Source organism: Peromyscus leucopus, chromosome 14 (assembly GCF_004664715.2).
Source record: "Peromyscus leucopus breed LL Stock chromosome 14, UCI_PerLeu_2.1, whole genome shotgun sequence".
Taxonomy (NCBI): domain Eukaryota; kingdom Metazoa; phylum Chordata; class Mammalia; order Rodentia; family Cricetidae; genus Peromyscus; species Peromyscus leucopus.
Window position 1 is genome coordinate 37,779,778 of NC_051075.1, and position 24,926 is coordinate 37,804,703.

At 46.7% G+C, this 24,926-nt stretch overlaps 2 protein-coding genes across 2 annotated transcripts in view; one reads left to right on the forward strand and one right to left on the reverse strand.

Annotated features, from left to right (window-relative positions):
* The window catches only part of Abhd12b (abhydrolase domain containing 12B), a 28,431-nt gene extending 26,566 nt beyond the window's left edge, over window positions 1–1,865 (forward strand). Inside the window, exons 11-13 of the mRNA XM_028859225.2 lie at window positions 841–919; window positions 1,453–1,571; window positions 1,686–1,865. Coding sequence (XP_028715058.1) covers window positions 841–919; window positions 1,453–1,571; window positions 1,686–1,713 — 226 coding nt within the window. The 3' untranslated portion in view covers window positions 1,714–1,865. The remainder of the gene's footprint in view (window positions 1–840; window positions 920–1,452; window positions 1,572–1,685) is intronic.
* Window positions 1,866–2,340: 475 nt separating this feature from the next.
* Window positions 2,341–24,926, reverse strand: part of Pygl (glycogen phosphorylase L) — a 34,274-nt gene continuing 11,688 nt past the window's right edge. Inside the window, exons 5-20 of the mRNA XM_028858602.1 lie at window positions 21,637–21,768; window positions 18,175–18,286; window positions 17,381–17,463; window positions 13,325–13,468; window positions 12,844–12,936; window positions 11,697–11,843; window positions 11,215–11,378; window positions 10,611–10,725; window positions 9,767–9,868; window positions 9,500–9,647; window positions 9,308–9,366; window positions 9,062–9,203; window positions 7,591–7,798; window positions 6,548–6,682; window positions 6,102–6,168; window positions 2,341–2,683 (exon numbers count right to left, since the gene is read on the reverse strand). Coding sequence (XP_028714435.1) covers window positions 2,516–2,683; window positions 6,102–6,168; window positions 6,548–6,682; window positions 7,591–7,798; window positions 9,062–9,203; window positions 9,308–9,366; window positions 9,500–9,647; window positions 9,767–9,868; window positions 10,611–10,725; window positions 11,215–11,378; window positions 11,697–11,843; window positions 12,844–12,936; window positions 13,325–13,468; window positions 17,381–17,463; window positions 18,175–18,286; window positions 21,637–21,768 — 2,019 coding nt within the window. The 3' untranslated portion in view covers window positions 2,341–2,515. The remainder of the gene's footprint in view (window positions 2,684–6,101; window positions 6,169–6,547; window positions 6,683–7,590; window positions 7,799–9,061; window positions 9,204–9,307; window positions 9,367–9,499; window positions 9,648–9,766; window positions 9,869–10,610; window positions 10,726–11,214; window positions 11,379–11,696; window positions 11,844–12,843; window positions 12,937–13,324; window positions 13,469–17,380; window positions 17,464–18,174; window positions 18,287–21,636; window positions 21,769–24,926) is intronic.

The following is a 24,926-nucleotide window of genomic DNA, read 5'->3' on the forward strand; positions in this document are numbered from 1 at the left end:
CTGTAGACCAGGCTGGCCTCACACTCTACTTTTATGGGGAGAAGCAAATAAATTGCTATAAGAAAGTCTCAGGTTCTATGATAGTTGTTTTTGTTTTGTTTTGTTTTGAGACAGGGTTTCTCTGTGTAGCTTTGGAGCCTGTCATAGAACTCACTCTGTAGCCCAGGCTGGCCTCGAACTCACAGAGATCCACCTGCCTCTGCCTCCCGAGTGCTGAGATTAAAGGTGTGCTCTAACACCACCCAGCAGTTTTCTTATTTTTGAGTTACTTTGTTTTGTAGACTTAAAAAGATTTAGTCTTATGTGTGTGTGGGTACTTGTCTGTGTACCATGTATGTATAGTACCCAAGGAGGCCAGAAGAGGGCGTCCGATCCCCTGGGGCTGGAGTTAGAGATGGTTGTGAGCTGTTATGTAGGTCAATTGGAGGAAGCCAGTACTCTTATCCACTGGGCTATTATCTCCCTACTTTGTAGACTTTTAATTAAAGTACTTCAGGCATTACACAATGAAGTATAATAAAGAAAAAGATAAGGTCTATGAATGCCATGCAAATTCATTATTCCAATGTGCATTTTCTTCAGTATTATTAAAATTCACATAGATGTGATTAATTATTAATTCAATTCAATTGGATGAGCAAATCAAACAGAGGAAACATGGGTGGAGAATAAAGTGGTTACTAGGTGAAGTTTTGCATGTGGGAAGCTGTGACTCCTTGGAAGGAAGATTATTTTATTTTTCTGTGCTTTGGGCGAACATCATGCGTCACTAAAAGTGTGACTTGGGAGCTCAGGTTGAATCCTTAAACTGGGTGTTGTTTTTCTCCCATCGGCTCCTAGTGTGAAGTTCCTGTCCTCCCCGCTTCTCATCTTGCATGGAGAGGATGACAGGACAGTACCGCTGGAGTATGGACAGCAGGTAGCCCAAGAGTCCTACCATTTCTTCATCTAGCTGACCTCTGACTAGTGCTTAACAGGTCTCTGACATTACAGGGCCTGCTCTACCCTCCAGGAGTCAAGTTCCCCGATCTCTACAATGAGCGTCAGTGCCCTTAGCTGCCTAATTTAAAGGAGTTTGGAGGGTAGGGGTAGACGTTGGTCCCTCACTTGGGGTCTGTGGCTAGGTGGGAGCCCTCCCCCATGTTACCTCTAATGATGTTTTCCTTTGAACAACGCTGTGAGGGAATGGGTCCATAGCAATTCTTTGAGCCTTTGCAGTGAGGTGTGGTGAGAGGAAGTATGGATTCATTAGTATTTTCCATTAGTCATGACTGTTCTGGTCCTTAATTGTAGAACAGCCAACAGAGGACCTGGGGAGGAGGGATGTGGATCTATCTCTAGGGTCTGACTTGATGAGCGACTTCCCCAAGTTCCTTTCCCTTTTAGGAAAGTCAGACTAGGAGACCTGTGGCTGGGTATCACTGCCCTGGACTGTCTTCGCTTCTCTTGCAGCTCTACGAAATCGCACGCAGTGCCTACAGGAACAAAGACAGGGTCAAAATGGTTGTCTTCCCTCCAGGCTTCCACCACAACCTTCTCTGTAAAAGCCCCATGCTGCTGAGAAGTGTGAGGTGAGAACTCCTCTTGCTCACTGTGACTCAATTAGCCCTGCCGCAATGGGCGATCAGGGCAAGCCCCGAGTTATTCAGACCAAGTGTGAGCTGACCTATGTTCTCTTTCCGCAGAGACTTCCTGAGCCAGCAGTGGGCATGAGGGCCAGGAGGAGCGGAAATCTCCAGAAGATGTGGTACACATGGCACCTGAGCTGTGTGGCTCCTTTATGCAAAATTGCAGTGGGGCTACTTGGATGAACGGATGCCCTCGATACTTCCACCTGCCCTTTGAATAAAGAGAGCTGCACGGAATGGTCTTTGGCTCATGGTCGTCTGACTTGCGAATCATGCCAAGCCCTCGATGTGGAGAATCAGAATGCAATGTGATCTGATCTCGTCTATAAATGTCCACTTATGAAACCTGCTGGGGATATTTGTGAGTAAGGTGGCTGCTGGTGGATGAACGTTGGTGTCTGCTGAGACGGGATGAGAGGGTACCATTCAGGAACCAGAGAGTGCTTCTCAGCAGACTCTGAACCTGGGAGCCTCTTGAACGTGGACTTCTCTCACCTTCAGAGCTGTGAGACTAAATTTACGCTGTTTGTAGGTTCTCTAGATTAGCACATTCGGTTATGACTGTGTGAGGGGACCGAGATAGCAGCCTGGAGCTTGAACTCCGACAGTAGTGAAAACATTTTACCTTAGTCCCTTTACATGGCATTAAGCAGTTCCAAATAGTTTTCCGGCTCTGTGATTACTTTTGAGGAAAGTAATCCTAGCACGCCACTGACCGACAACGGGAAGTTGACATTTTATTTTTAGCTCTAATACAGCCATACATTTTCCTTTCCCATTCCCAGAGACACTTAACTAATTATTCAATAACAAAACAGAATCAACGAAGCTATAAAAATATTCAAGTTCAATAAGAAGTCATTCACTTTTGAGAGACACGTCACTGTTCACTCCCCATTGATCCCCCTGCTAGACTCGTTGGACAGGGAAATCTTCAGATCCGAAGGTTCCATGTTCCAGATGTCCTTGGCGTATTCCTTGATGGTGCGATCACTGGAGAATTTCCCCGAGGCAGCTATGTTTTTGAGCACCATTGTGTTCCAGGCTTTTTGATTCTGTGAATGACATGAACACATCCAGTCCAGGGCCTGTGTGCCTGGCAAGCTTTGACAAACGTCAGGCCTAACACACTTCACAGAGGAAACGACAGGGACAAACCAGAACGATTTGTAGATGCATTGGCTCTGCTGACAGCCAGCTAGAGCAGACTACGCTTTCTTCATATTCAGGGTATATATTTCTCTTAGGGATGAAAAAGTATTTTTTACTTTAAGGGAAACCATGGGCATGGCATGGTGGTAGACGCTTGTCATCCCAGCCTTTGAGAGGCTAAGGCAAGAAGGTATCAAGTTCAAACCCAGCCTGGGCTACACAGAGAGACTCTATCTCCCAAGAGAGAGCGAGGAAGAGAGTGAGGGAGGGCGAGGAAGCAAGCAAGTGAGTGACAACAATAGTATGAGCATGTGGAGGGGTGTGTGTGAGGGACAGGGAGAGGGAAGGGGGACAGAAAGGGGGTGAGGGACAGAGATGAGGGAGAAAGAGAGGAGAGGGAGAGAGGGAGAGAGAATGAAAATCTGTGGATGGGAATTCTCTAATTGGTAATCCAGCTAGGGTTTCAGTGTTTTAGCATGTAAGCCATATTTTCCATGCATTATTACTAGGATGGAGAGATGGCTTAGTGGTTAAGAGCACCTATTACTCTTTTCGAGGACCTGAGTTCAATTCCTAGCACCCCTACTGAGTAGCTCAACACTGACTCTAACTCCAGCTCCAAGGGATCTAATTACCTCTCCTGGTCCCCATGGGCACCTGCATACCCTTGATATCTACTCACCTAGACACATATAAATAAAACAAAAATAAATGGAATAACCTCTCTTCTTCCTAGAGGGGGAGAAAGGGACTAATATTCATTATCCATGAGAGGACGTTTAAAGAGGTTTAACCTACTGCAGGGGATGTCTTTCTGTATGCTGTGAATGTGTTGCTCTGATTGATTAATAAATAAAACGCTGATTGGCCAGTAGCCAGGCAGGAAGTATAGTATAGGCAGGATAAGGAGAGAGGAGAATGCTGGGAAGTGGAAGGCTGAGTCAGGACACGCTGCCAGCCGCCGCCACCATGAGAAGCAAGATGTAAAGTACCGGTAAGCCACAAGCCATGTGACAACTTACAGATGAATAGAAATGGGTTAATTTTATAAGTTTATAAGTAATATAAGTCTCTGTGTGTTTACTTGGGTCTGAGCGGTGCAGGATCCGGGTGGACACAGGAATACATTGGCCACAACCTATGACTCAAAAAGTTTGGAAAATAGTGACGGTGAGCTAACAGCGTGTGGCAAGCTTGGCTGGCCCACTTAGCTTCCCTTGTTCTTTTTGAAGGCCTATGCCTCAGCAGGCTTGTTCTGAATCCCCACAGCTCCACTGGGGTTTCAAAACAGGGTGAACTAAGGTTTCATTCTCAGTCGGAAATATTTCAAAATTTTACATTTTTGTAAAAGAATATAAAAATATATTTGATTTACAGCTTCTTCATTTTTTTTTTTAGAGCTCTCTATGAGTTTATTGGATGTTATTCAAAGTTGTTAACACATTAGGAAAATTTTTCAAAAAGAGAATTAAACTATCATCATACCCTAAGCTATGCCAAAGTGGAACATGGCAGGTCACTCCGGCTTAGAGACTTCTACATAAAAAACAAACAAACAAACAAAAAACAAAACAAAACAAACAAAAAAAAAAAAAAAAAAAAAAAAAAAACAAGCCAGGCGGTGGTAGCACACACCTTGAATCCCAGCAGTCGGGGGAGGCAGGTGGATCTCTGTGAGTTCAAGGCCAGCTTGGTCTATAGAGCTAGTTCCAGGGCAGCCAGTGCTGTGCAAAGAAACTCTCTCAAAAAACCAAACACACACACACACACACACACACACACACACACACACACACACACACAAAACAAAACACAAAAAACCAAAAAAACCTGAAGTTCATGGTAGGCTTTCGAGCCACTAGGGTCACGTTTACTAACCCTCAGCAATGCAATTACTGTAAAAAGCAGAAGCTGCAGTTTGAACTACGAACAGGCAGGTATGAAGGAAATGCTGCACTCCCGACGGAGGGTCTTTGGATCTGGGCTTAGCTTTACCGGAAGACCCTTTGTGTCTAACTGTCCTTGACATTAGTCCTCACCCTCGTTCACGGTTTTCTTCCCTGTTCTGGCTGATTTCTATTTCTCCAGGCGGCTGCTCTCTTTCCCCTGAGTTCCTGGGGCTGCCTGGGCTGGTCCCATCCCTGCTCAGGAAGTGGCCAGTGAGATGCTTAGCCGCTGACTGGAACTTGGGTCTAGGCTCCGTCAGGAGATTCATCTGACTCTGCTTAGAAGACGAGGGCTGGCCGCTAGGCAGCACAGGCTTGGCAGGGTCTCACCTCACAACCCCAGAGGGCTGCCTAGGGTGGCTGCATGTTGCGTGTGCTAACCTGGCCTGTCACCTGCCCTGAGAAAGGAATGGGAAAGAATGTTCGCGAAGCCCGCCTGGAGTCTCAGCTCAGAGCTTGCTCCTCTGGAAACCCTTGCATACTTTTTCAAGACACTCCTAGAGGGCTGTTTGACAAGGCATAACTGCACATGGAGACTTATTCACATAGCTCTAGTTCTTTTTTTTCTCTTTCTTTCTTTCTTTTTTTTTTTAAATAATCATATATAATCCTCTCTTCCTTTTGTACATTTATATTCTAGTGATCTGGCCCTACCACAAGAGTGGTCCAGGGGAGATATTTATTTTTCAGTTTTCAGAGAATACCAGGTCAGTTCTTATGCAACCAAACTGTGGCTCGGTCTTGTAATAATCATGGCAAGTGTTTCAAAACATCGATGGCGGATTCTACCCACCGCCAGTCAGAATCGCTGTGGGGGAAGGGTAAGTTGTCACCTGTATTTTGAACCAGCAGCCTCGGCGACTGTGATGTGTCGTTCTGGTTAAGAAACCTGGGATCCCAGGCTGCTTGAGGGGAGAGGGGCAGAGCTCAGCACGGAGAGGCCCCTCACACCTCTGAGGTCTGCATCCTGAGCTGCTGGGAACAGGCCTGCTACACAGTAGGTGCTCGATGAATAGAAATCACTGGTGATTTCCTTTTTAAGGTAGAGCAATGAAAAAGTTTACAACTGTTACTGAAATCTCAGATTCCAGTATGTGGAATAGCCCTCCCGGCGTGTCTTGTAAACAGGAAAAAAGACAGATTTTGATCTGAACATCTGCCAAGTTCTCTCACTCACTCTCTCTCTCTCCTCTTTTTTCTTTTGGTGGTGCCATGAGAGGAAGTTGTCAAACTCGGAGCCTTGCGCTTGCTAGGCAAGAACTCTACGAAGCTTCCCTAGGGCTTATTGGTCAATGGGGCTCTGTTATTTAAATTTCATACAAAGAAAACAATGAATGAACCTTAGCAGCCTATGTGAAACCCATCCCATACTCACCATATACAGCTGGCTGACTTTTTCTTGACACTTGACATAGGCCTCGTAGTCCGCAAAGACTTTGAATCTGCATTTGTTTTTTGTATGGGCGCGGTTGGAAGAAAGACAGACAGAACAAATTCATGGACAGGATTCCACTTTAAATCCGCTTCTGCTGACTGTCAAGATGCCCAGCTTACCAACAAGAATGGTCACCATTTCATGGCTCCCATATGCAAATATGTCTCACATCACGTGTGTGTATGTGAGAGCCGAATGGATCAGCGGGAAGAGAAAAAGGACACAAGATTTGAGTCTTATTCTCAAGCTTAAATCATTTGTGGAGGATGCCCCGCCCCCAAGCTTGTGACAGCCAGTCAGATCCCAGGTCCATGGGTGGGCTGCTGCTAGTTTGAGTTGCTTTGGTCCCTTTCGCATGCATCCAGTCATACCACGGAGGAACCCACCTGTCATGATAAAACAGCATGTTGATAATGTCTTTGAAGAGCTCAGGCTGAGTGGGTGAGAAGAAGCCATTGTCAATTTGGTCAATGGCCAGCTTCAGTTCCGGAAGGGCCTCGTAATACTCTTTTGCCTCGTACCTATAGTACAGGGTGGGTGGATGGTGAGAGAAAGGTTGTGTTAGTGTCTATGATGAGCAGCACACCAGATACCTCATTTGCTGTAAAATACACACCAACACCAGCGTTTTTACAAATCGTTATAGATTTCAACATGGGTATAATACTAGATCCTAATTCATCCCCTTCCAACCGATTCATCCCTCATAATAAAAAACACTAAGGACAGTAGACAATGAAAACTCTAGTCTAATCCGATAGAATATGGTAAGGTTTATTTTAAAGTAGACTATGGCTCTAAAGAGCATGGTGTGAAGGAACTAGCTGCTTTCTTTGGACCCATAAAACTTTTGGATTCATAAAAGTTGGTGCTACTGAGTGAAACTCGCTTCTAAGGGTCAGAAGGTATATTTAACATCCTCTGAATCTCCTGGAGCTCCATTGGCTTCTTGCTTGAACTCAGGTTAAGTAAACCCAACTAGACATGAAGTGAGAATAGACGTTGTTGGGGCACACCTCTCTCTATCCTCCGTCATGTTTTGGTCCATCACTCAAAGATCTTAAAGGAGCACCAGGTATTGGTTTAGCTTACTGACAAAACATCCAAGTAGACATTGCTTCCTCTTTTGATCAAAGAAAAAAAAAATCGTGGACACAGGAAGTGGGAAGACTCACTGAGCTGCTGTGGCTGGTAGCCATAGCAACTTGCCCGTGTATCTGTCCTAAGCATCCTTTAGTCACACTGGCTGAGTAATAACTAAGGCTAACTGTGGCTAGGAGGGCCTGCCTCCTTGTGGGAGCTGTCCTGTCTCTACCTCTCACGAGATCAGGCCTCAGTGGGATGTCAGCATGAGTGAGCAGTAAGCCCTTGGAGATAATGTCCCTTTCCTGGGGGTGACCTGCTCAGCTAAGGGGAGTGGCTTTCTCACCCTTTCTTGTCCAAAGCGGCCACATCATCTACCCTCATGCCAAAGATGAACAGGTTCTCCTCCCCGGCTTCCTCGGCCATTTCCACGTTGGCCCCGTCCATAGTCCCGATGGTCAGGGCCCCGTTGAGCATGAACTTCATGTTGCCGGTCCCGGAGGCTTCCGTGCCCGCCGTGGAAATCTGCTCCGACAGATCTGTGGCTGGAATGACTGTAAGCAGGCCGTGTCAGTATGGTGGTTCCTTCTCTCTGGATCCTTAATTTTATGTGAGCATGGATCTAGCTGGCCTGTTGTTGACGATGGACACGTGCATACCCTGGTACCCCTTCCGTGGTGTACAAAGAGAGCGCTCACTTTCTCCTTGACCCAGGCAGTTACTGTACCCTTATGTACCTGCGTGCTTACTACTCTTCCTTGGTCTACACACTTTTAAGAGTGTCTATTGGCTCTGAGCTATAAGCTGGACATTATCTTTTTCCCTTTCCATTTCCGCATTTTTATTTCTTCTGCTTTGTAAAACGTATGGCAACTTCTAGTTCTTGGCCCATAAAATTCCCAGATCTTTCTTGAACTCTTTTTTGCAAGGGACTGAATTGTTCCATTTCTTCCCTTGCTCCTTTCCCTGACTGCAGCTGAGGTGTTTTGTGCCTGGGGCTGGACATTCAGGCTCTGCCCCTTCAGCCTCATGTGCCCCCAAATCAGATCTGCCCGAACCTCCAACCGCTTCACCACAGAGCTCAAGCCTGAGTCGGCCTTATTCCGAGAGCTTATCTGTTGATTAGATTTGTGCTCATTTGTATTTTTAGGAACCTGGCTCCTTTCTCTTTATGCAGAGGCATTTAAGCAGTAACCCTACGGGACCCCAAAATACCACAAAGAGAAAGCTGACTTTCACTTCTTTCAACCTGGGAAGCAGGTGGATAGACGGTTGGCCCTGGCTGGTGGGTGGCTTCTGTGCCGGCATGAATCGTGAACAAAGAAAGGTCCCAGCAATACAGAAAAGGGCACTGGCTCCCTGCCTGCTTGCCCCTGTGTGGGAACGCCGTGTTTGATTTTGGAGTGCACCTCTAAGCCTCGTGCTTTGGCAGCCCCATGTCTGTCCTCCTTCGCTGTCCCACCATGAACACATGACAGTCCTCCCTCCCACGCCGTGACGAGAACCCTCTGAGAGCTGGGGAGCTGGTGTGCTCTTTGCAAAACCTGGGCTGGCAGCAGAAGACCCCTCCTCCCGTTTGCAGAGGACCCTGGTCCGAGGTCAGCATCTCCACCATCACAGGCTCCCCAGTCGTAGGGACCAGTCACTTGCGAATGCCATCGTGTGACAGCAACCTCATGGGTCACTCTGGCCATCTTAGGGGCCTCTGCTTTGTCATCTGTCATGTCGCTAGCTCCCTGGAGTCAGTCTACCCCGATCAAGCCCAGATGCTGCGCCCCCCCCAGCTCCTCCCCCATGCCTGGCAACGAGGACACTACCTTTCTCAGCAAGCGACACTCTGTAATTCTCCAGGAAGATGACTTTCAACTTGCTGCCGACCATGGGGTCATTGTTCACCACTTCCGCCACGGAGGTGATCAGCTTTATGATCATTTTGGCCATGTGATATCCCGGGGCAGCCTTGGGGAAGAACAGCAGTGTGGGGAGAGAAGGGCCGATGGATGAAGAAGGCACATAGCAAGAGATCAGACCCCTCACGTCCCCACGAAATGCAGCCAGCTTACTTTGCCACCGATTATGACTGTCCTTGGCACGAACAACTTCTTAGGGTCTTTCTTGATGCCTTCAAAAGATGGGGATACAGACGGAATGAACAGTGGCTGCTGCGGAGGGACAGGGACCCACCTCGAGGCTGCGGCTCCCACCCCCGGAAGGGGTTACGGGGAGGGGGGGTGGCGCGCTCCAGGGACACTCACGATTGTACATGGTGATCACGTGCAGGCAGTTCAAGAGCTGCCGTTTGTACTCGTGGATCCTCTTCACGTGGACGTCAAACATGGAGGAGGGGTTGATCTTCACCTTGTACTCCTTCTCCAGGAACTGGGAGAACTTCAGCTTGTTTTCCTGTGGAGTGTGAACAGGCCAGAGCCCCCCACTCAGTGGGAAGCCTTGGGTGTCTGCTGGAACCCACGGCCCTCACCTCCAAGGTGAGAAGGGCGGAGAGCCCCGTCCGGCACGCTCACCTGCTTCACTTTGGCTATTTCCCGGAGGAAGACGTCGTCACTCACGAAGCTGTGGAGCTTCGTCAGCTGGCTCAGGTCCTTCACGTAGTCCTCTCCAATTTTCTACCGATTTAGAGGAAAAGGGGACCTTAATTTGAGACGGTAATCACACCCGTCACGGCAGGTTTTACCAGAGTGTATATGGTAAGTGGCTCTCATGCCCAGCGGTTCACACAATGGTCTGTTTCCACTCACAAAAGAGGGTAAACATCCTAAACATGGGAAGAACTTTAAATATAAGAACTTTACACACAAGGGTGACCGAGAAACCCAGGTTCTGTTACGTTTCGGAAGCTTCGTTATCCCGTTACTCGTGGACACCCTGGTCCATCCGTGGGTCACACAGACACTGTTGGCCGTGACTAGTTACGTGTCATTTGTACAACCCTTGTTCAAAATAGGAGAATTCCAAGATGGGGGCTGAAGGGATGGCTCAGTGGTTACGAGCACATGCTGCTCTTGCGGGGGGAGGGGGGAGGACCTGACTTTGGTTGCTAGCACCCATATGGGGAGGCTCACCACTGGCTGTGATCCCCGCTTCAGGAGATATGACATCCTATTCTGCCCTCGAAGGGCACCTGCACCCATGTGCATATACTCCTCCCATAAACACATAACTAAAATAATAATAATAATAATAATAATAATAATAATAATAAATACATAAATAAATATTTGCCCTGCACAACAGCATGAGCCGCTTACTCGGAAGCCAGCCCGGCCACAGGTTGGGTGTGTGACACCCCTGTGACTTCACTTGCCGACCCCACCCCCACCGGCCTCCCCTCTCAGTGTCTCCTTTTACCTCTGCTATCAGATCAGCCAGCCCCGGGTTGCAGAGCAGAAGCCAGCGCCTGGGGGTGATGCCGTTGGTTTTATTCTGGAACTTGTCTGGTTCCAGCTCGCTGAAGTCCTTGAACCTGGTGGAGACAGAAGAGACAAACGGCTGGCTGGAGCTGAAAGGGGCAGAGAGCAGCTTGCCTGCTTGTCGGGGCAAAGGTCAGAGGTAGAGTCAGGGAGTCAAGCGGGGGGGGGGGGGGGGGGGGGGGGGGACTCAGGATAGGCAATGGAAGGTGAAGGGAGAGACTTGGCAGCGGATGGCTGCCACTTTAGATAGAAGAGACTCATTTGCAATTCAGAACAGCCGCCCCAGATCCAGCCACCTCCATCTGACTTCCTGGCTGTGACAGACACCAAGTTTTCAGCTGAAAAGTTCACGTAAATCCAGAATTAGGGTGGTACAGAGAAGGCATTTTTGTTTTGTTTTTGTCTTTAAGTTCTCTATAGACAAGACAATTCTTGAAAGCCTTTCCCGGGCCCTTTCTCATCTGGAAGTCAAACTGATATTAACTGGCACCAGAGTTCTCGAGGATCTGGGTTGGGCCCGCGGCTCTAGTACGGTCACTCACACTTGGGTCTTCACGATGTCCGAGTGGATCTTTGCTACCCCATTCACCGCGTGGCAGCCCACGATGCAGAGATGGGCCATGTTGATCCTTTTGCCCCCTTCCTCTTCGATTAGAGACATCCTCCGCATGCGGTCGATGTCTTTAGGGAACAAGGCCACGATCCTCTAGTCAAAGGAAGACACAGATCTTGCTGGCCGCTGGGGTTTTAAAGCAGTCCCCAGAAAGCCTCTCCTGCCCCAAGCAAAAAACCTCTGATGGAGGGAGAAGAGACCTTCAGAGAGGCAGAGCTAGCTGTGGAGATGCCAGCTCTCCATTTACACGTTCAAAAGCACCCGTTTACCAGAGCCCACTCAGACTTCAACACTTCCTTCAATGGCTGGAAGACGCCAAGGCCTCGTTTAGGAAGGGAGAACACGGTGGCGATCTTGGATACATTACAGCCGCATTCTCCTGAGAGGCAGGCGTCTTTCGGAATGACTTACATCTAAATGCTTCTGATTGATCTCATAAATGATCTGCAAGTGTCGAGGCAGCAGCTTCTCCACCAGTTCCACCGGCCAGCGCTCCAGTGCCTCCGGGAGCACCGTGTGGTTGGTATAGGCAAAGGTTTTCTTGGTGATCTCCCATGCCTGCGGGAAGAGAGGGTTGGTTTCTGTCCCTTCAGGGCATGGCCCCCAGAGAGCTAAGCACTTCCCTCAATGCCCTCTGTGTGCCACGGGTCTCTCTGAATGTGCACAGGTAGGCACACTCAATTCACTGAGTCTTCAAAGGGTCCAGGTCACAGCATGTATACTTTATGTTTTCCGAGAAAGAAAAAGCTTTTTATAAAACTGTCTAGTAAGATATTAGACAGCATTCTGATAAATCTTCTCGTGATCACTACATGTCTTTTATTTATTAAATACTAAATACTCAAAGTTGGGGAATAGAACTTTAAGTAACATTTAGCAGATGCACAGGATGCTTAAAATTCTGCATTTTCAAAGAATGTTGAAAATGTCCCCAGGCTGGGGACATCGCTCAGTCACTGAAGGGCTGATGCAGAAGCACGAGGAGCTGAGTTTGGTCCCCAGCATCCCTATAAAATAACAAAAGCATGGGCATGTGGAGACAGGAAGACCCCTGGGCTCACCGACCAACCTCCTAGCCTATGTGATGAGTCCCAGCCTAATAAGAGACGTTGTCTCAAAAAACAAGGTTGATGGCCCCGAGGAACAACACCCAAGGATGTCCCCTGGCCTCTACATACAAGCACGTGCACCCCACCCCCACACACATACAAACACCGCCTTCCAAAGCTAGGGGGTGCTTTTAGTTAGCTGTCTTCTGGTCTAGAAAATTCAAATTTCAAATCATTTGAGAAACAAAGTATGTTCAATACAACATAACCCTTAATGTGGCTACTGGCCTGCCTCTTGCTGTGATTGGAGCTAGTTAGTTCTTAGTCTTATTTCCTGTGAAATGCTGAGGATGGAGACATGTTGGCATTAGGGCAAAATACACCCTTCAACTGTGAGAATCTAGCCACAGAAACCCATTTTGAACAGAAGGAACAAAGGAGCTTTTCTGGAGTCCCTCAACCCAGATACTCTGAACGGTTTCAAGATAAAGAAGCCAGGCTATCCAGACCTTGGACCAGGGCAGTTTTTCAATATCCACAAAAATCCTCATCAGCTCAGGGATGGCGAGCGCAGGGTGTGTGTCGTTCAGCTGGATGGCTACCTGGGTAGAGAGAAGACATCGATGGGTGAATGACAGCCCAGGGTCGGGCTTCCGGTCCTCACCAACATCTGGAAGAAGCGCTAAACCAGCGGTTCTCAACTGATGGGTCGCATATCAGATACTCACATTATGGTTCATAATAGTAGCAAAATCACCGTTAGGAAGCAGTAATGAAATAATTGTATGGTTGGGGGTCACCACGACATGAGGAACTGTGTTATAGGTTCACAGCCTTAGGAAGGATGAGAACCATGGCTGACCAAACAAACCTCCCGCTTCCTGGGAAATGTTTGAATGAAACATGTACTCTGCCTGCCTGACATTCTGACCAGCTCGGATGGACGTCCTCCCCGTGGGCCTCGCCTACGGCCACAGTCTGACCACCCACCTGATCTGGAAAGGCATCGAACACGGTTCCCCCACCATCCTTGGAGCCAAACTTCGAGGCCTTGAAGCGTCTGATGACATCCTGCAGGGTCGCAGCCACCACGAAGTACTCCTGTTTCAGCCTCAGCTCCTTCCCTTCAAAAAACTTCAAGCCAGGGACACTGAGTGAGAGGGGGTCGTGGTGGAGCCATGACCAAAATGTGGCCAGTCTCCCCTGCCTAGGGAACATTAAGGAACCGAGAGGAGGCCCGGTGAATGAAGAAATATCAACTTCTGCTTCCCCGAAAGCCTGTCCACATGACAGGCAAGAGCTCTTGGGAGGGTGTTCAGATACAAGATAAAGAGGCTGGGAGAGATAACAGTAACACTTTGGTTTTGTTTTTAAATAAATTTGATATAGTTCTTTTTTAAGGATCTATTTTTGTTTTTAATTTAATCGTGTGTGTGTGTGTGTGTGTGTGTGTGTGTGTGTGTGTGTGTGTGTGTGCCCTCAGAGACCAGAGGAGGGCATCAGATTCCCTGGGTTAGAGTTACAGGTGGTGTAACCTGACTGTGGTTGACAGGAAGACAACTCTAGTCCTTTGCAAGAGCAGCCATTAACTGTTGGGCCACCCCTTCAGCCCTGTCACCCCTTCTGAAGGCGAGAAATAGGCAGATGAGTAGAAATCGAGTCAGACGACCCAAGAAGCCAACTCTTGCCCTGGTGGTAGAGAGGAGCCATGAGGCACTCTGGTTTGTATATCAGAGCTCTCCCGCTGGGAGAGGGGGATGCTCAGAAACCGGCAGCACTAACTCCTTTGAATGTAGGGGTGCAGATGGAGAGAAAGGTCATGTGAGAGCTGCCTAACAGACAGCTGACCTTGGACCTCAAGAAATCCTGCCATTGAGCCATTTCCTTTCCCAACTCAGATGGAAGCAAGACTTGAGGACACGGTAAGTCTCCAGTGAAGGGCACAGCTAAGGCCGGGTGCCAATGACCTCTTACGGACAACTGTGGCCAGTGGGCAGTGAGTGAAAGCTGATACACGAGTGTGGAGAAGCTCGAGTCTTCTCCCAAGTAAACTGCAGAACACAGACAGCTGCTGTTGATTCCCCCCCTAATCAAGTGACTGTGCACATAAACTAACCGGATCAAAACTGCGTTGTACTTCTCAGCGACAACCAAACTGTCAGGCGATACAAGCAGAATCTGCTCCGTATCCAGGCAAACTACCAGTGTGGTCAGGACACAAATGCTTCCTGAGACACACAAGGTCTCGAGAAGATTCAGCTCACAAATGCCTGTCCCCAGGAGGTCTGGAAGAATGTCTACAAGAAATGGTGAGCCAACCCAGAACTGAAAGACACAAGAACCTAGAAGCAATGGCCTCAGTTGGGAGGTGGGTACAAGCCCCTGAATGATGAAGAGTGACATGAATTTATACTCAGCAAACAACAAGTGGAGAGCCCAGTGAAGACTATGGTACTCATACTGAAAGAACCGGATGGGAAACATATTTCTGTGATGGGAGGAATGGATATGAGAACATGAGGCCTATGCTTGTGTTTAGTAGTGTGTGTGTGTGTGTGAGGGGGTCAAACAATTGTGGGCATGGAAAAATCATAAAGTAGCAATAACTTCATGTTATTACTTCACAAAGTTTTAACTACATGGAAATGGATGGCTGCTTGCCTTTCCAAACATGTCTATGTACGACAAATATAAGAGAAATTACATTTAGTCATTAAACTTGTCTGGGGTAATAGTAACAATGAGACTTTCTAGATGGTACAGTTACATTTTTTTTTCACTTTCTTCATTTTATATAGCTTAATTTTTTTCCCTAAGGGCACATATCACTGTACAATTTACAATGAAGATATTGTAAGAATAATAAAAAGCACTATGACTCTGCTTACGTTGAAACCAAACATCTTTTAATCCAGAGAACTGTTCAAGTCCTAGCAATGAAATTGTTAATTAAACATGATCTCTGTCTTTAGTGGTGGGGCAATGGAAGCGAGAACAGTTTCTTTAAAAATTGTAAGGCACTGTGTTTTGGAAATCTGGATATCCCGGTAATTCTTGATTTGAGCCCTAAAGTTGAATCAGGATTTGTGAGATAAACACAGAGGAGTTCTTGGAGGTGCTTGACTGGACTGGGAGGGGTAGGGTGGTCACTTCACTGCCCCTGGACCCTCACTGCTGGGTAAGGTCATGGGTGATGAGTACCGTGATTAATTTGGGAGGAAGTCAGGGATTCCTTCAACTCTATGTCTACCTGGCATGTGATCAGAAGCCTCTCACAGCCTTAAGCAGGGCACACAGCTCACTAGAATCGGAGTGAAGAGAACAGCAAGATTCTTGGAAGAAAGGCTGAAGTCTGAACATGGGTTTGGGCCATATTGAAAAAGAAAAATGAATTTGTTTCACAAAATGATGTTTTGAACCCACTCTGAAAAAAACAAAGCAATACCAAGAAAATATCTTGAGGGCTACTTTAACCCAAAAGTCCTATCTTTTTTTAAATCTTATGCTAATTAATACACCATGCTGATTTCTATAGATGAGTATTTCCAGGTCAAGTCAGGTCTGGTTCTGACAAAAGGTAGCCCCGCCCAGTTACAGAATTCTGCAGGCCTAGGGTTGGCCAGTGGAAGACTGTGGACTTGGATGCGTTCTTAGTCTGACTATCAAAGGGAACAATCTTTTGCTCTTGGGTTAGTGACTTCTCTGAAATGTACTGACAGAACTGGGTCTTTTTCCAAAAGAAAAACAACATATAGCATTAGGTTCCGGAAAATGTTGCAGCAAATCCATCTACTCCTTCCTCCCCTCTCAGAGTCTATGATTCACCACCAAGCAAACATCCAGTCTAAATTGCATCCTGGTCCCCAGAGTCCCTGGTTTCTACCATCACTGTGAAGCAGAGTATTAATCTGGTGGCCTCTCAGAGTACTTTCAGGAAGAATCATTACATCTTCAAGAACACGATTTTAACCACAGACAAACTGGAGTTACATATGCTTAACTCAACTAAGAATTTGTAGTGGCCGCTGCAGATGTAGTCCCCCACAGCAAATAAACACCAAGTTGTTAAGCTGCTCATACTGGTACACATCTGTAATTCCAACACTTGGGGGCAAAGGCCGGAGGATCCTTGAGAGTTCAAGTCTAGCCTGGCGTACTTAGTGAGCTCCAGGCCATCCCGGGCTGGATAAGAGATTCCGTTTCAGGAACACACCCAGAGCTGGTGAGAAGGCCCGGTGGGTCAAGCGCCTGTGATGAGAACGTGGAGGCCTGAGTGTAAATGCCCAGAACGCTTGTAAAGTGGGAGATGGGAGTGGTCTGTAATCCCAGTGCTCTGACAGGTATGGGAAGTAGAGACAGGAGAATCCCCAGAAGCTCGTGGGCTATCCTGGTATACAGAGCAATGGACGATAACTAGAGTGGAAAAACAAAAACAAAAACAAAACTACCTCATCTTAAAAAAGGCAGAAGACAAGAGCAGTATGTAAAGTTATTCTCTGGTCTCCATATATATGCCATGGTTCATGCATGCTTGCACATACGCAGACAGACAGAAAGACAGACACAGCTTTTAGAATAGCAGTAAGACAACCTGATGTAGGAAAAACTCAAGGATCCAAGCTAGTAGCAGAAAAGGCAGACATCAGTCCGTGGGTCTGATCTTAGGACCACCATGACCTCCCCGAGCCTGGGGACAGAAAGCCAGAAAGAGCCAGGTGAGCATGGGAGGAGACCAAGGAGTCTCCCCAATTCTAACGTAGCCAATGAAGCTTCTATCGGGAAACAAACCAGGCTTTCTTAGCATTCTGTTCATCTTTGGTATCCAGGTTCTGTTTTGAAATACATCTGTGGATCTTCCCAGTTGATGGGGCCACGAATCAAAGCAAAACACAAAATTTGACCTCGTGAATTGCACAGCTTTGTTTTTCTTACTTGATTGGGAGGAGAACGTGACGGAAGGGACACAGCTTATTCCGCACACGTGTTTCATAGGTTACTGGAGAGGTTCTGGGAAGTAAGCGTCTAAGCAGGCCCTGCGTCACTCACATTATCATTGGGGTAGAGCACTCTGGAGATATTCTCGGCCAGGTTCCGGTCCAGCACAGCCTGAATGTAGTCTCCAACATTAACTGAAAGGAATGTAGAAAAACCATAAATAGACAAGCCAGCCACTGTTGGAGCAAGTCCCTTGATCTCATCTGGTGTCCCACCATGCACAATTCCTAAGATTTCTAAAAATCTAAAAGGGTTTCAATAAACTTTAACACTGGCCTTCCCAGGAGAGTTCAAGGCCAGACTGAAGTTTGGCTTAAAAAACAAAAAACAAAACAAACAAACAAAAAAAAACAAAACACCAGTTTGGCCAGGCATAGTGGTACATGCCTTTAATGCCAGCACTCAGGAACCACTGGCAGGGGATCTCTCTGTGTTCAAACACCAGCCTGATCTACATAGCAAGTTCCAAACCAGCCAAGGCTACTTAGTGACACCCTGTATCCAGAAACAAACAAACAAACAAACAAATAAACAAAGCCTTCTCAGTCACTGAAGATCAAAGATCACAGACTCAAAGCTTTTTTTTTTTTTTTTTTTTTTTTTTTTCTCGAGGACAGGGTTTCTCTGTGTAGCTTTGCGCCTTTCCTGGAACTGGCTTTGTAGATCAGGCTAGCCTCGAACTCACAGAGATCTGCCTGCCTCTGCCTCTGCCTCCCGAGTGCCGGGATTAAAGGCGTGCGCCACCACCGCCTGGTTTCGACGCTTTTTTCTCAGCCTCAACTTGTCTCTAACTAGCCATCATTATGCAGTGCACACAAAGAGAGCAGAGACCAGGCTGTACGTACAGTCTTGGAGGTTAAAGTCATTTGGTGCTCGAGCTGACCAAAGGCGCATAGTGTTCACAGTGTTGTTCATGTACCCGGGCACGGGGGTGTCATAAGGCAGAGCCAGGACCACCTGTGGGATTAAACACCAGCAGTTGCACACAGTTTCGCAGGTTTGATGATGGAAGCTGAAGAATGCCTGGGGGCTGCAATGGAACTCTATTCCTGACTGCGTCACATACTCAAATTGTGTAGGTTAGAACCGAGAGGTGTGTCTCAGGACCAAAGGGAGTATTGGAGGTCATGGTACTGCTGATCTCTCAAAATATTTCTAACCTGGATTCCCATGTGCTCCTTGCCCCGAAGGAGGGACACTGTGTTGTGGGATAATCTTTGTTTACACTGTGAAGATGTCTCTTTACCAAAGCACTTTCTGATTGGTTTACTAAAGAACTGAATGGCCAATAGCTAGGCAGGAAGGGGTTAGGTGGGACTTCCGGGAGAGAGAGGAACTCAGAGATGAATCTAGGCCAGTGAGAGTTGGCAGTGAGACATGGAGGGAGTTGGGCATACAAAATGAATGAGGGGTAAGAGCCACATGGCGGAACATAGATGAATAGAAACAGGCTAACTTAAGGTTTAAGAGTTAGCTGGGGGAAAGCCTAAGCTAAAGGCCAAGCTTTTATAAATAACAAGTCTCTGTGTCATTATTTGGAGGCTGGCGGTCCCAACAAGAACTACTACAACATTGGAACGGACTGCTGTGGTATTTTAGTGGTAGAAAAGGGTTTAAGGTGATAAACCACGATACATAAGCAAAGGAGCACACATGAATGTGACCCACTGAAGGGCGGCAGTAGTCAGGGCAGGCTCTGTGCAGGTCACTCAATGACCTGATGTCGAATATGCTAAAATTCAACAGAACAGGAACGTGACGGAGGCACATCATCCCGCGAAGCATTTCAAATGTCACGCTAGCCAGCTTTTTTGATGTTGTAAAAAGCTGTTTTGGTGACTCCTGTAGTGATCGATCTGCCAAGTCAGGTGATAATTAGCTGAACTGGGTCCAAGATGCCGGCTGTGGAAAATCTAGAACGGTCTTTGTGACAGCCATTCAGACGGACGGATGGGGAGTGAAGTGTTTCATGGGGCATTTAAAATTCACATGAAAATGACCCATTTTCATTCCTTGTCTCATCGAGGTTCAAGAGGGGGGAGAGAACAGCAGGATGATTGCATGGGACGATATGATACATCACGTGGTCCAACCCGTGCACTGTGCCCTTGACGAGATAAATCACCCTTACTTGAAGGTCTTTCACGAAGAAGTAAAGGTCTTTGCAGAATTTTTTTAAAGCACATTGTCACCCATCAGGAGGTGTCATTGGTAGCCTGGGCATGACTCTGGGTTTAGACAAGGCTTGCCCTCCTTCTCCTTCCCAGCGTTACAGAGGCAGTCCAAGGAACACCCAGCTTGGATCTCCTTTCAGGGGCTTCCGAGAGGACTTGTCCCCTCATAGTTCACCCCAAGGCTGTATGTCATCTCTGGGATGCACCAACATGTTTGAAACACTACAGCATTTCCAAACAGGTAATGTTCTAATCCCTCAGCGCGACCACTTGCTCAGCACAGTGCTGCAGCCTAATACTTTTCTGAGACCTCTTCCTTCCGCTTTTCCTTCACAGGCGGCCCCCTGTACCATGTAGACCTCCCACTTCTTCCTGCTGCTCCCCTTCTTCCTCTTCCCTAGCTTTGCTCCCACACAGCACTAGCCCAGCTAATTCCCTCTGGTATCCGCTTCCCTGCGGGTCTGAATTACACAACAGCAGAAAAACAGTTCCGCCTGTTGGAAGTCGTCCCCTGCATGCTCAGAGCGTGTCTGGCCTCATGCTGGCTGACTTCACCAGCTACAGATGTGGGGCTGATCCAGGTGATGACTCTCTCACCCATAAAGTCCTGCAGGGCTTTGGCCAGCTCGTGTACAGCATCTCTGGCCCACAACCTTGCTTCTCTAAACATAGAGACAAGTACTTTGTAATCGAATTTCTGGATTTGCCATGGAAATATCCAAACTGGCTCAGCACCAGGTCCCCTAGCACAAATAGAGCACTTCTGGGAGTGATTGTGTCAGCTGTATAACTCTGCATAGATCCGAAGCTAATGAAGTTGTGGGTACCAAACTACACCACATACTAGTTTAATACCAAACAAGCGTGCGATTCCTTAGAGTGAATTCACTGGTCTGTTTATAGTTCACACGGCAGCGTTTGTGACCAAGTGCAGCTTAAACTGTAGCCAGACATGAAAAAGAAAATAAACAAAGCTGGACCTTACTTTACCTTTACGTCAACACGCTAGTCTGCACCCTACGTCATTTTATGTGTTAGTTCCTTACCTGTCCCTTGATGCGCCATGTAAGTTCACATTCAGATAGGAAACATTTTTTTTTAAGTCTTATTTTTCTGAACTTTGAATATCTCTCTAAGGAGTAGCAAAATAAACCAGTAGTTAAAAAAGAAATCCGCTATACGCTAGGCATGCTGCAACACGCCAAGACATTTCACATGGAAGGGCATTATTTCAGTTGGTTCTGAGGAATGACTAAGATAAACACCAGCTGAGACCACTTTTATTAAGCAAATAAACCAAGTGAAGCTGTGCTGATTGGACGAGGCAACCCGGTGGAGAATAGGGTCATTCACCAGAAAACATGACCACACAGAATAGATGCCTCGATATGATTCCATGACAGGGCCGTATGCAAACTGAATGGTGGGAAAAGACTCATTCCAGAGGAAACACCCTTGAAGAAACAGCAGCGTCACTTTTTTAGGGGTGATGACGGATCACAGATCCAGCACAGTACAGACTGTGCTGTGAGCTGAAGCCTCGGTCATCTTTTGAAATCTATGGTACTGAAATGTCCAGTGATGGGCCGAGCAAAAGCATTTAAAATTATCCTACTTTGGTATCAACAATATTTATAAAACCAGAGAAACTAAACATCCAGAGAGCTAATCGGCGAAGCACTATTGAGCTGATTAATATCTGATCAAGCTGATCGCAAAATGACTCTGGTAAATCAGTTAACCTTGGGGAAGTCACTTTCCTCTTGGCCTTAGTGCCCTTATCTCCTAAAGGAACTGCAGCATGAAGAGGAGAAGCATGCTTATTTATACAATTTCACTCTGCTATTGGATGCACAAGACATCATTCTTTTTCTTTCTTTCTTTTGGTGGTGGTGGTGGTTGAAACACGGTTTCTCTACATAGCCCTAGCTATTCTGGAACACTGTAGTTCAGGCTGGCCTCAAAACTCATAGAGATCCATCCGCCTCTGCCTCCCGAATGCTGGGATTAGAGGCATGTATGCGCCACTACGCCTGGCTGACCTTCATTCTTGATGTCGTGTGGTGCCGCACACTGTGTGCTCACTGTAATGCCCACTGTGCGGCGACGCGTGTCCCGAGAACACCTGCTCACCTGGGTGTCGACCCACTTCGTCCCCGTCTGGGTGTGCTCCACTCTTCCGTAGAAGTGGACAGGCAGCATGAACTCGGGGCGAGCCTTCTCCCAAGGGTTCCCATGTCGGAGCCAATCATCTGCCTCTTCGACCTGGAAACGGACACGGCTTAGAATTCACTGTTCAGGGGACATGGTCCAAGCCCTTCACTTACACCACAACACAAATATCTTTTACAGCCGCTCAAGAGTTCTGCTTTGGAAAGGAAGCACACCGGGTCTTCCAGCCTCATCTTGTCTTTGTTACGGTCTGACATCCTAAGACAACGTCCATGCTCACTGACAATGACATGCGTCTTATGTGTGCTATTGTACTTGATTCTCACAGCAACCCCAGAGGAGGAAACTACGATTTCCATCTTTTCAGAGATGAGGAAATACGGCAGCCGGAGGTCACACAGAAGGAAGATGCTAGAGCTAAGGTACCTTCAGTTCTTCTTCTTCTTTTTTTAATTGAAAAAATATAATTGATAAGGAAATCTAATCAACGAAATAAACCAGATGTGTAAAGTCTTACTGCAGGAATATAAGACATGAAAAATAAAGGTAATATAACAAATCCTTAGCCAAACTAACCAAAGGAAAGAGGGAGAAGACCCAAATTAATAAACTTAGAGGTGAAAGGAGAACCATTGATAGCCTTCAGTTCTATGATTCAGAGCCCATGTCTTCACATCTGGGGAGGTCTTCTAGGAAGGCTAACCATTGAGTTTCTGGACCACATGGTCCAACATGAAGTTTTCAGTCAAGATTCTGGTGCCTGGAATGTACAAAATGAGCTAAGAAATGCTTCTTAGAGACCACTCTCTTACTAAAGCTCTTTTCAATTCAGGTACAGAGAATCTCATAGTCTTTGCTCACCTTAGTCCTTATGGAACTTTGACTTGGTAACAAACTATCCATTATGATTCATTTTGAAGATGCCCTACACTAAAAAGTAAGGAACTAACTTTTTTTTATTTTATTAACAATTTCAACTTCCCACAAGTTTCTATGTTAATCTGTTGCAAACTGTTTCTTACAAAAAATTTAAAACCAGAGTTCCTCTTTAGGGTGTTCGGGATATCAAATTAATTTTGGTTTGTAATAAGCAATCAAGAAGACTAAAAACAGTAACACCACTGTATCAAGGAGGTGTGTTTAATTAATTAATTAAGCAAACACTATCCATCATTTGTGAAGTTTTCCAGCTGATGAGAAGCTTCAGGATAAAGCACATGCTGAGCAAGCTTGAGAACCTTGGTTGGGATCCCCAGCACCCACATATAAGCCAGGCATGGGGTGAACATCTGTAACCCCAGCACTGTGTGGGAGAGTGTGGAGACAACGGATCCAGGATTGGCTACTCAGCCAAACTAGCCAAATCACTGAGCTCCAGGTTCACTGAGACCCTGTCTCAAAAAATAAGGTCGAACCGGGCAGTGGTGGCACATGCCTTTAATCCCAGCACTTGGGAGGCAGAAGCAGGTATGAGTTCAAGGCCATCCTGGTCTACAGAGTGAGTTCCAGGACAGAAAAAGCTCCACAGAGAAACCCTGTCTCGAAAAACCAAAACCAAAACCAAACCAAACCAAAACAGAAACCTAAGAAAAGAAAGTCTTAAACAGCCTGGGACGCAGTGAGTACCACACAGTCTACTTTCCAGGGCAGAGGATGAGTGCATTAGTCATTTGGTAAGATGGTGTTGAAATGCCAGCCATACTGAAAGACCCTTGTGAAGCCCAGTGAGAAACAAGGAACTCCAGTTACTTCTTCACTGGGAAAAAAAAAATCAGCTCTTTCATTTCTACAGCCTTTCATGTTTATAAAGCACACACCTCCTATGGAATATGAGACATGTAGAGGAACAAATGGAAGATAATAAACACTCCCTGAGACCCCATGTTCCAAAGGTAATTAATGTGGAGGCTTTGGTATATGCTCTTTCCTTAAAAAAAAAAAAAAAAAAAAAAAAAAACCCAAGATTTGTTTATTTATTTACTTATTAAATGTGTGTGTGTGTGTGTGTGTGTGTGTGTGTGTGTGTGTGTGTGTGTGTGGTGCATGGGTATCACATGCATACAGGAGCCTGTGGAGGCTTGGAGAAGGAGTAAGATCCCTTGGGAGTGGAGTTACAGGTGGCTGTAAGCATCCACATGAACGGACCCTGGCTCCTCGGCAAGACCACCAATAGCGTTAATCTTAACCCCCAGCCACATCTCCCGCTCCTGAGGTATTTTCCTTCCTGAAGCACTTTCTCTCCTGGCCTTTGCCTGGACAGTCGTAGTCTGTCCAGGTTCCTTTTCTCCCCAAACAACATAAATGATTTCCTATTTTAATAAAACCACTCAGGCATGCAGCCGCGATGGTTAGATTCACGTTTTGTCTCAGAGCACCCCACTTTCATGGGGGCTATTCTCCCGTTCCCAAGAGCCTGTCTGCGTGCCCTCTGCATGTCCTCAGAGTAACTCGGTGGAGTCGGCATCCATTGGAAGATGAAGACAGAGGGAGGTAACATAATCAAGGTGGCGAGCTTTCTGTGAGGAACGGACATTAGATCTCAAGCAGGAGTTAGTGTCTGAGTTCTTCCGGTCCATGTTGACTCACAGTTTTTATTTACTTAGAGCTAGGTTAAAAAATAGAACCCACTCGTCCTCAGCAAAATTTGGAATTCTGCTTACAGCTTACATGTCTTTCAGACTCCGTTTCCAGTAGCCTCCTTCCTAAACCTTGTTTTCCACCCAGTGTTCACACCCAATCTTTTAGTTCCTTCCTTCCTCGGTGATAAGTACTGGGGGAGGGGGAAGCAGACCTCGGGCCCCCAACCTTACTTACCCTCGATAAATCTGCTCCATTTCCTTACCCAGCCCCGCCCAACCCATGAACGCTCTGCTGTTAGACCCCCCAAGTGTAGGAATGCTTACAGAGCTCAGCTTTTTGGAAATGCAGTTTATATATTTTTATCAATGGTGTGTATGTGAAACACAGACAGGAAGTGGGCACAGTCTATACTTAAGATCGGGGAAACTCCACAGTGGTCTTGACCGAAGACTCAAAAAGCTATGAGAGATGAAAGAAACCAATATCTGAGATCTAAAACGGTATAACCACAGTCGTCTGGGTGGATTTGTGCACATTGATATAGAGCAGAGTATTAAATATGTGTCCGGTTTATTAACAGCCAACAAGATTCCCTAATCGTATTGTATAAAAGGACGTTCTGCTCACGTTATCTTATAAGATAATCATGCGCAGGAGGGCAAGACTGACGT